We start from the raw sequence: 10931 nt of genomic DNA, 5'->3' as shown, positions 1-10931 counted from the left end.
CGCTAAGAGCCATTCCTGGCTGCAGCTTCACTGCCTGGGGAGCAGCAACAATCCTGTGCAGATGTCCCTTATCAAAGCATTGCTGTCTCTGACAGGGTGACAGATAGGCCACTTAGGGGACACGCCTTGTGCTCAGGCCAATGTGAATGAGTGATTTCTGTCATGACGAGGATGTCTGAGTGGTCGAAGGGACACTCTGCCTCCGAGAGGCACAGGGTCTCGGGTGCACCTCGTGGGGCAGCACCATTTGGGCCCCCAGCCTGCCTCCCTCTTTGCATTTCCTACTCATCACACCCCTCTGCTGGCTGTGCCAAGCCCTGGGGCTGGTTTACGTGGCCCTGTTTCTCTCATGGCTCTCTGCTGCTGTCGCAGAGATGAGTTTGGGGACCTGGGTGTATCCACATGACCCCTACCCACCCTATTAGGCTTGATCCATCCACCTGCCTGCCCTCCACACTTCCCTGGTCCTGGGCTTTGGAGTGAGTATGGGCTTCATGGTTAGCTGTGTCTGTGGAGCCTGTGCCATGTGTTGGCCATCTAGAGCATGGCCCTTCCTCCCAGTTACCCCTTGTAACTGGGCTCTGGATTCTCAGGAGCTGACAGAGCTCTTTCTATCCTCTGGAAATAGTTAATCCAGTGACATCTTCCACAGTGCAGACCACCAGCCCTGCCTGTGGCTGACTCCTGCCCATCCTGAACCTGCTGATTGCTTTTGTGGTGGATGTGGCCAGCAGCAGCCAGGCTGCACAAGGCACACTTTGATTAAAGCCTCAGACACTGCTTAGGTGATTTTCCTCAGCCTGGCCCAGTCTTTTTGCATCTGCCACACGTCCCAGTGAGACTGAGATGTGTCGCAAGGGATGCTCAGCGTTCCGGGGTGACTTTGCTGCTGTGCCTGTCCTTGGCCAGATGTTCACCGAGGCATCTCTGCACCCAGTGCACCCACAGCAGGGCACCTGTCTGGGCCTGGACAAGAGGGCAGAGACCAGACCCATTCCTGCTTCTCCCACCCTGGCATCCTGCAGACCCCCAGTGCCCAGAGGAACATTTAGGGGAGGACATTGTTTTTTTCCCAAGCAGAGAAAGGCTCAAAGGCTGTGAATCCTGGCACAATGCCCAGCCCTTGTGTCTGCTAAGGAAAGAAGCTGTAACCAGTGATCAAGTGAGTTGTGTCCCCCTTTTTCTACACTGTGGGGAGGGTGGGGTATGTCAGCCTGGGCCTGGGGCTGCCCCATCCCACCCTGTGATACCCATCAAACCGCCCAGCTTCCCCCCTCTCCCTAGCCTGGCAAAGCATCTCTTGCTTGCCTGCCGGAACAGGAGCACTTAGCTGGGATAAAAATAGCCATGTTTGCCTCCCAATGGACCAGGGATGGCAGAAGGTGAAAACTTCCCTGTTGCAGCTCTGCTGGGCTTGCCACATCCATAGCAGGATGGACCCCGAGGAAGGTGAAGTCAGTGGGTGAGCGTGGGCACGGATCACGCAGCCCTCCCAACCTACTTCCCTGGGACACTGCTGGTCCCCGAGGACGGCCAAGAAAATGTGGCCAAGCACGTGGTGGAGAGGTTGGAGGAGGGAGGTTGAGGAGGCCAGGGAGCAGCCGGATGGACAAACCCAGAAGTGCAGGGGATCTGTGGGCTGGCCAGGCTCCAGCTTTGCTTCTCAGGTGAAGCAGAGGGGGCACTGCCAGAGCTGTCCTGGGAGTTTCTCTCCAGCCAGTCAGTGCATGCAGGCTCCGTGCATTGGCCGGGCCACAGGGAGGGCTGAGGGAATGTGTTTAGTTCTCTGAGCATTTCTCCACTGCGTTTTCCTTGCTAAATGGCTCTTATTTTTAGATCCAGGCAGTTGCTAAGCATCACTGCCTCGCTAAGGCGGCTTCTTTCATGGCTTGACACCAAAGCACGCTGACAACACGCTGCCTCGTGAGCATGGCCCTCCCTCCTTGCTGATCTGGATTCCCTTCTGCCCCGCGGCTTCTGTGGGCCGGGCTGGGCACAGGGATCAGGAGGGATGCTTTGCCTCCTCCCGCAGCCGCTGCTCTCCTCTGTCTCTCTCTGCATGGGTGAGAGAAGGAAGGGAGGAGCTCTGGGAAGCGCTGGGAGGTGGACAGCCCCTGAGATGTGCCCAGGACCCATGCCATGGTGCAAACAGTCAGTACTCAGGCAGTGGCATGACAAAAGCCCCTGGCTTTGTCCATGGAGGGGACTCTCCAGCACAGTCTGCATCTCCCGGGGATGGCATCGTGCACAGATGGCAACAAATCACCAGGGGCAGCAGCGGGACATCAAGTTCCCAGTGCCAGATGTACCGGTGGGCTGTGAGCTCCTCTCTTGGCAGCACTGTGCCTCTGGAAGCCTCCCCAAGTATGCTGCTGCTTCACCCTTTCCCTGGGGCTGCAGGGGATGGGGGTAAAATCCTGCTGGAGACTCCAACCCTGCGTGGAAAGCCATGCTCTGGATGGGGACGGCAGTGGGACCCGCTTCTGCGCTCGGCTGCAGACAGGGGGACCTGGCCGCCCTCCCCACACCTCTCCTACATCTCTTGACCCCTGCCCATCCCCTCCGTCTCGGACCGATTTCTCATCCAGCGTCTCCCCCGAGGCGGAGATGCAGCAGCCCCGCGGGACTGGGCAGGGCTGGGTTTCCGTCCCTGGGGGTCCCACGGCGCAGCCCGGCATGGGCACCGACACGCAGGGCTCGGGGGATCCTCGCTCCCCCGCAGTGGGCTGTGGGGTTATGCGCCCCTCCTGCCCCACGCCTTCTCCATCTCTGTCCCCTTCTCCGTCCCTGCGCGGTGCCTGACCCCCGGGGCTCTCCCGAACCGCCGGAGACCGCACCTCGGGGCAGTCCGGAGCAGCTCTCTCCCTGCCTCTTCCCGGGAGCGCCCCCGCTCTCCGCCCCCCACCCGTGCCTCAGTTTCCCCGCGGTGGTGGGGCCGGGCTGGCGGCTCCCGGGAGGAGGCGGGGAAGCACGGGAGGGAGGGGGCGGCCGTGCCCAGCCCCCGGCGGCGGCGGCGGGGACCGGGGCGGCTGCGCGCTCCTGCTGCCGTGCCGAGCCGTGCCGAGCCGAGCTCCCGGCACCGCCGGCCCCTTGCCGCTGCCGCGCTGAGCGGCGCGGGCGGCGGGGCGGGGGAGGCGGCGGCCGCGGGCCGCCCCTGCCCGCCGGCGCAGCCCGTGCGCCCCGTCGCCGTTCCCCCCGCCGCTTGGCGGGGCGGGAAGATGCGGAGCAAGGGCAGGAAGGAGAGCCTGTCCGACTCCCGCGACCTGGACGGCTCCTACGACCAGCTGACGGGTGAGTGCCGCCTCCGGGGAAGGTGCAGCAGCCACTCGGACCACGGCGCGGGGCGGTCCCGGGCACCCGCTTCCAGCCCCGCTGAGCCCCGCTCCCTGCCCGCTCCGCTTCGCCGCACGCCTTGCTCGGGGAGAGGGGGAACGGCCGCGACCCCGGCGCTAGAGCAGGGGGACAGTCCCGACCCCCGGGGGGGAGGATGCTCCGGGGGCGATAGGGAGGCAGAGGTTGTCCCTGGGCAAGGAAAAGGCCCCGGACGGGGGGTGGGATGCTTGGATCGCTTTTGGCCATCCCCCAAGCTCACACTCCCTCACTGTTACTCCCAAGCCCCTCGGGACACCAGGGTCTGGTGCTGGGCTCTCTCTGCCATCCCTCGGCCCCCCCCTGCACCCTGGGGTGGCACAGCAGCATCCCGGCAGCAGGTTCTGTAGGAAAGACAGGCTCACTCCACTCAGAAAACCCCAGCAGCACCACGGTGCCTGGTGTCTTCACCGGTCACTCGGTGTCCCCTAGAGCCTCCCTTGAGACGTCCTGCTCGTGGATGGGGGAGCTGTGGGACAGAGAGGATTAAGAGGACTCATTTGTGATCCTGTTATATTCCCCTCCATCCTCTGCCCCATCAGGGAATTGCCGACCATCCCATATCCTGCAACATCTGTCCACCCGTCACACCTCATCCTCCACTGTCCGATAAGGAAGCCGCTGGGATGGAGCTGGCAACAGCCCTCCTTCCCCACGTGTTCTCCACAGATCAGGCCAAATCCTGTGCCCTTTTAGGGCCTCTGTCGCAGCAGCTGTGAAATGGGGCAGCAGTTCCCACCTGCTTTCTGGGACCCACAATGGAGCTGAACCTTTCCTTAGCCAGTGGGGTTCGGTGTCCTTGTGCCGCAGGCACTGTTGTGTGTGCACAGGCGGCTTCCCCGAGTCCCGGTGATGCTTTTTCTGCTAAAGTCTGGGGTGGGTTTCAGGATTTGCTCTAGAATTTCGAATAGTTGGTGGTAGCAGGGCAGGACCCCTGTTCTGCTTTCCTGAGCAGCCCCAGACATGGGAGATGCTGCTTACTGTCGGCCCAAACGTGCTGCAGGGAAGATATTTTTGAGCTGTGTAGGAAATTGGAACCCACACACAACTTTTGGTTTCTCCGGTAACTTTAAAATGTCCATATGGATTTAAATCAAATCAAAGTTAAAAATAAATTCTAGTCTCTCCAAGACTGAGACCTTTTATGCCTGGGCTTACCTCTGAGCCAGCTGTGCAGCAGGAACCTGGATGGAGTGGAGCTGTGCCACCATGCAAGTCCCTGCCCACAGGGATGGAGCTTTGGGGAACTCTTTGGGGAATAAGGCTGGAAATATCTGCCCCATTTCCCAGAGTGGGAAACAGGCCCTGTAGGGCATGTCACTCATTTGCTATCACTGTCAAGTCAGTGACCTGCCAGGGAAGAGCCTGCAGTAGCACCACAGAGGAGAGGGAGCTGGCCCTAGTGGCACTGATTTCCCCTGCACTGGCTGAATGCACTGAAGCTGACCCCCCTGTGGAGGGAAAGTTGTCCTTCTCCCAGAAAGCGTGGAAGCGATGCAGGCAGGAGATGGGATGCAACCTTAGCTCTAGGGAGCATTTACTGTCTTGACCCCATGGCTTCTAACCTGATCTTGGCTCTCCTGATATCCTGGAGATGTGGTAAGGAGCTGGGACCTCCACAGTGCTGTAGCAAAGCCCTGGGGTGAAGCCGGCAGTGCCAGTGTAGGCTGTCTCTTGCTGCAGATGGGAGGGTTGCTGCTGGCACCTGCTGTTTGGTAGCTCAGCTCTGCTTGGGGTCAAGCACGAGCAGTTTGGGGTGTTCCTGCAGCTTTGGAGACCCCCATCCATCAGGGTGTGCCAGAGTTTAGAGGACATCTGCCATGCAAGAGTTGTTAACTGAGAGATGATTTGGTGTCAGGCAGGGCGACAGCCCCACGGGAGCTCCAGCAATTGCTGGTGTGTACAGGGACAGCAGTCAGTCCTGCTGCCTCCCCATCACTGCCTGAAAAACCAGGGGTGAGCAATGTGATTCTCACCTATGCGTGCCCAGAGAAGGATCAGCAGTACCCACTTCCAGAAGAAGGAGAGGGGCTAACAGGAAGCAGGGCCCCCAGCTGTGCTCAGGGTAGAAACTCTCCTCAATGTCCACTCATTCTTAATTTTAAAAAGCTGTTGAAAATGAGGGTGCAGTGACAGCCCCCTCTCCCTGCGGCGTCTCCAGCGATGCCCATCTGCCCCGGCTATGTGGGCACGTGGATGTGTGTGTGAGAGGCCCGAGTGAATGAGAACTGCCTGCGTGTGAGCAGGGAGGAGAGCAGCAGCGCTCCCTGTGCCGGGGGAACGCGGGCTGGCTGCTCTGGGGCGAGCCGGGACGGCCCCTGCCTGTGCTGGCCCCGGTGCGGCGGCGCGGGGCAGAGGCAGAAAGCAGCTATGCCTGCCTGGCTGCTGAGCCTGTGGCTGGGCACCCACCTGGGGGTTAAGGAGAGAAATGTTTAGGTTACACCACCAGGAAATTAAACTGGTCCATTTCTGGGATATTTAGATGACGCTAGCGAGAAATAAAAGCCATCCATAAATCACATTATTCCTCCAGCCTCTAATGGCATGAGCGATTAGTGTGCAAGCAGAGCCCAGAGCCACTGTCTCAGGACTGCTCTGGCCATGGCTCTCCATGCAGAAGAAATGCGAATCCAGTGCCACTTTGTCCCGAGAAGCGCAGGTACTGCATCCCTGACCCTGAATGCTGGCAGTGTGAGAGGTGAGTGAACTCGGAGAAGGGTTTCCCTCCTGCCTGATGCTCCACAGGGATGTGTGGGGCATCAGGGCTGCCCTAGCTCCAGATGGGGAGCAGGGGTGGGTGGCCTGGGACTTGTCTTACCCCATTGGACAAGCCCCTCCAAGCCATGCTGTATCCTGTGAGTGGGACAGCATGTGCCAGCACGGGGTCAATATCTAGCCTGTTTGGGGTGAGGCAAACCCCCTAACTGCCTTTTGGAAAGATGATGGATTCATCTCCAGGGCTGTTTGGTCCCCAAAAAGGGGTTAGGAGGCTCACTTTTCACCCTTGCTTTTTCACATCTGCTTTTTTCCTCCAGTTGTCATGATCTGGGGACTCAAGCAACCGCTTTGCTCCACCCCAAAGGCAGCCGCAGCATTTGCAGGGTTGAGCAATTGCTATAGAGATCATCTGCAGAGCTTTGGGATCCTCCTGTCTCCAGAGACACAGCTGATGGATGGGGACTCCCCAAATCCTAGCAATTTGAGAAGCCCACCCTGTGAGATGAAAGCCATAGGCAGCAGCATAGCGACAGCGCAGCATCTGGCTGAGCTCTACTCCCTGCCTGGAGGGTGTTTCAGAGGTGTTTCTCCCCACGGCAGTAAGAAAGGAGAGGTGGAGCCAAGCTATCCCCCACAGACACATTAGAAGGAGAACAGGCCAGTCGGGTCGATGGGAGGACAGTGGGAGCAGGGTTCTGGTTCCTGCCATGGGATAAAGCTGAGGAGCTGCGTCCCAGCAGTGCCGTAGGAGGGTCCCAGGTGATGGGCAGATCTAGAGCTGTGCCAGGGGCTTGTTCTTCTGCCAGCAAACCCGGCAGCTTCATCGTGTCTGCTCACAGCCCATGATCAGCCAGGTGGGGGGAATATCTCCACCAGCCTGCCATAGCGTAGGACTTCCATCTGCACGGGGGATAATTTATTTCCCAGAGTGTGGAGGAGGTGTCAGTACTAGCCTGTCCCAAATAATAGCATGTGTAGGGGGAAGCGCTGGGGTCTGCTGGAGTGACAGGGTCATTGGGTGGGAGCAAGGGCATGAGCAGGCAGGGGCTGGCCAGGAGCCTGGCTGCAAGTGTGCACGGCAGGTTGTGTGCTGTGCCCGTGTGCTGGGTGGGTCCCAGGGAGGGGGCTGGGGTGGAGACGGTGCCCAAGACCAGCTCGCCCACATCCAGAATAAAGGTCCTTCTCTTGTCTAGTTGCTTCCTCGGGAACAGCCCTGGGTGCACAGCCCTGCCCTCATGAGTCTGGCAGGGCCAGCTGCCTGCATCCCTCTGGTCTCTGCCAGGCATGGGCTGTCCCCTCCTCCTAGGAGCAGCCCCCAGGAGGAGTGACACCCACCAGTGTCCTTCCCCTGGGTGTCTGACCTGTGGAAACGGTGTGTTGCCCACCCCCCTGCTCCCCTGCTAACCTGCCTCCCCTCCTGCTGCTGCCCCACGCGACCTCCCTCTGCTTGCCCCTTCTGTTCCTGCAGTCTGGCAGTGAGGCTGGGCTGGAAGCCATGCTGACCCTCAAGCCAGGTCCCCAAGCTCCCAGGAGGTCCTCTGTCAGGGTGGGGTACTGTAGGGAAGGGTGTCCCCGTTGTGTGCCAGGGTTAGGGGCTCCCATGGGTCATCTCTGTGCCAAAGCGCCTTGCCCTCAGTGGCTGCTGCACCTTCTCGGGGTGATGGGACTGTTGCCTGACTCTGCCTCATCTCTGTCTGCTGTCTCCCTCCTTCTGGCATCTGTACCCTCTTCCTCTTCCCTTTTTGCTGTCCTGGCTTGTCTGCAGTCCTCTGATGCTGATGACTCCTCTCTCATGGGGTGTTGTGGCATTGCTGAGATCCTGAGGGTCGCTGATGGAGGGGATGCTGCTCCTAGCCACGCATGGGGCAAGCAGCATGTGAGTGATGCTGCTGGGTACCTCTGCTCATGTGCAGGTTGGATTTCACAGGTGGAAAGGCTGGAGCTGAGGTTTTGGCAGCCACTGCTGCATCCCTGCAAACAAAGGCAGGTTGGAGTCCATGGGGAATTGGTGGCACAGGATTAATTGACAGGAAGTTCTCGGATTTGGTTGGGGCGGTTAAACGGCTGATCGCTACAGATGCTGATGCATAATTCATGGACTGTCGAAACTTCGGCCAAGCTCCTGCTGCACCGGGCTGGCCAAGCACAGGCTCTTTCACCATTTCTGTGTCTGGGCATAGAGTTTTTCCTCACTGTTGGCTGCGTTACAGCTGGAGAAGGTGTCTCGACTTGGTGGTGCTGTTCTCATACTGTGTGTTGTGCTGGAACCAGTTGCCCTCAGAGCTTTGGGAGCCAGGACATGAGGAGGTTTGGTCCCTGGAGCAAACTCTGGTTTCTTCCAGGCTGTATTGGGTCCATATGTCCCAGCTGGAGCTGAGCCTCATGCCTTAACAGCCTGGACATCAGTGGGTTGTGCCAGCCCTGAAGGACAGGAGAGACCCCATCCATGAAGCTGCCCCTGCCTCCCTTGCTGGCTCTCCTCATTAGTGATGTTTTCATTAGGGGAAGTGGTTTGGTTTTGTTTAAGCCAAATTGCTGTGCTTGGGAGATGATAAATCCATCTGCTGGCAGATCGCTCTCCTGCCGCCGGGATGGATCCCAGCCCTGCTCTCTAATCGTGCCGCAGATAAATGAGCCTTTAGTGAAATGAATCTCCCTGCCATCCCTCGCCGGGGGGGGGGGCTGAGCTGGGTGGGATGATGCCATGGTGAGGGGCTCTGGCTTGAGGTGGGGAATCACAACCCTTCACTAACACTGTAGAACTCTGAGGGTGGTTATTGCTGAGCAGGTGAACTGCTGGGGCTGTTGGAAGCAGCTTCCCTAGGAGCAAAGGGGCAGAGGAGCCCCTTTCTATGGGGCAGGGTCTGTGGATGGGTGTAGGAGTCGTGTTCAACCCATTGTCCATGCCAGAGTGCTCTGCTGGCAGCTGGGGCTGGGTGCATGCCATGGCATGGGGGTGAGTGGCCCCGCTCCCAGCAATACCCCCCCAAGGGCTTTGCAAATGTTCTGTGGCAGCCGGGCTGTGCTGGGTGGGAGGCTCTTACTGGGGTCCTCCTGTCCCCGAGCTGCCGTGGCTCTGGCTGCTTCTGGCTTTTAAGTAAATTTGTCTTCCGCTTCAAATGAAAATGGGTGGTGCAGCCCCTGGGGAGCAGTGAGAGTAATTAGCTTGTTTGGAGATGGAGCCCTGCGGGAGGGGAGCTGGGGGCAAGATACTGCTGCCTTCAACGGGAGTTGACAGGGACGGGGGGTGTGGAGGGCTGCCACCTTCACTGCCTCTGAACCCGGGCTTCCTTGAATGTTTCTTCTCTGGTCCACACAGGGCAAGTCACCGATGGACACTCCTGGGCAGGGAAGGCACTCACTGGCATTGACATGCACTTATGTGTCCACGCCTTGCTCACCTCTCCAGCCCCAAAGGCTCAGCTCCATCAGGTTCCAGATGACTCCAGCCCCATTTTGGCAGGAAGCACTCTGCTTTTGAACCTGTTGGGTAGGAGATGCCTCCTGTTCAGGGAGCTGGCATCCCTCCCAACCCCAGGCTGGTGTTGGCATTGCTGCTGGGGACTCTGGGCAAGAAGGTCAGTGTCCCATCCATGCTGCTCCTGCTCACTCCACCTGGGGACGTGGGGGCCCTTGAGACCCTGAGGTCTGCAGGACATACAAGCAGGAGCCCCGGCTCTGAGCCTGTGTGATTACCCAATTCCTGTGCCAGCTTCATCTGCAGTGAGTGTTTTAGGGGTTGTGCCTGTGCAAGTGGGGGCACTGCACACCCCTGCATGCAAACAAACCTGATCCACTCTCCACTTAGCCCAGGGCCGTAACTGGGACAGACAGATGGCTTTGTTATGGATGGGAGCCAGGTGTGGGGTCTGACTGCTCACAGACAGGTCCATCAGGGACCATGCTGCAGAGGCAGCAGTGCTCGTAGGAAGGCAAGGAACACTCAGAGCCCCAAGGGATGGTGCCAGGCTGGCAGTGGAGATGGACAGCTTCACCTGCGGTCCTTCTCCAGGGAGCAGGTCAGGGACAATGATGGAGTAACTATATCAGCAGGTGGGATGGTGGCACAAATCTGCTGCTACAGCCACAGCTCTGCCCTGCAGAGACTTGAGAGCTGGATAGGATTGGACACCCTGGTCTGTCCTGCTGTCCCTGTGTGACACTTCCCATGGCAGTGACATTCCTGCTGGGGAGAGGCTCGACAATCTGAAGCAGAGGAAGGTTTCTTGGCAAGATGCTACCATGAGAGACTGGCATGACCCTGTCACTAAGCCTCTGTGGGGTAGAAAGTGGGACCCTGCTCCTGGCTTCAGGCACTGCCCCCAGCAGCAGAGCTGGGATGCACCAACTCCCTTACCTGTCCTCTTCCCATTACCAACCACACATCTGGACACCAAAAATGTGCTTTTTAGGGATGGAGTATTATTGGTGATGGGCTGGCCAGGATCTGAGTCACAGGGAAGAGGGGTTTCCTTGACCCAACTGGGGAAGGTGTAGCCCTGTGGGATGCAGGGAGGCACCAGAAAACTCACACACCCATCAGGAGCCAGGTCAGGAACCAGGGAAGAGCCGTCTGTCTGCTTTCACCGGTTACTGCAGCCCGTGCAGCTGTGGTGGGGTGAAATGAGAACCGGCCTGTTTGCTAACAAGATTAGACAGGCGAGCCATTGCTCCTGGCCCCTTTGGTTAATTGCTTCTTCCTAGATTGAATTTTTTAAAATTGCATTGCTTACAGAAAGCCCCTGAATGGGTTTAAAGGCAATAATCCACCCGGCCCTCTGTCACTGCAAGGACCCCCCCGGGGCTACTTGGCAGTGGGTTGTTGAAGTCCCTGGTGTGTCTCC

The 10931-nt window shown here is 58.9% G+C and overlaps 1 protein-coding gene across 4 annotated transcripts in view; it reads left to right on the top strand.

Moving 5' to 3' along the window:
- Nucleotides 1-3144: 3144 nt before the first annotated feature.
- KCNIP2 (potassium voltage-gated channel interacting protein 2) overlaps nt 3145-10931 on the top strand; it is a 44124-nt gene continuing 36337 nt past the window's right edge. For 2 of the 4 annotated variants that reach the window (XM_039553922.1, XM_039553921.1), the window contains exon 1: nt 3145-3291. In XM_039553922.1, the coding sequence (XP_039409856.1) occupies nt 3219-3291 (73 nt within the window). In that variant the 5' untranslated portion in view covers nt 3145-3218. Of the gene's footprint in view, nt 3292-5741; nt 6068-10931 lie in introns of those variants that run through there. The other 2 variants (XM_019293890.3, XM_019293894.3) reach the window with 2 other exon arrangements.

The sequence above is a fragment of the Corvus cornix genome, chromosome 6, assembly GCF_000738735.6.
Source record: "Corvus cornix cornix isolate S_Up_H32 chromosome 6, ASM73873v5, whole genome shotgun sequence".
NCBI classification, from domain to species: Eukaryota; Metazoa; Chordata; class Aves; order Passeriformes; family Corvidae; genus Corvus; species Corvus cornix.
The sequence above is the reverse complement of the archived record's forward strand: the minus strand, read 5'-3'. Positions and strand labels throughout refer to the sequence as shown.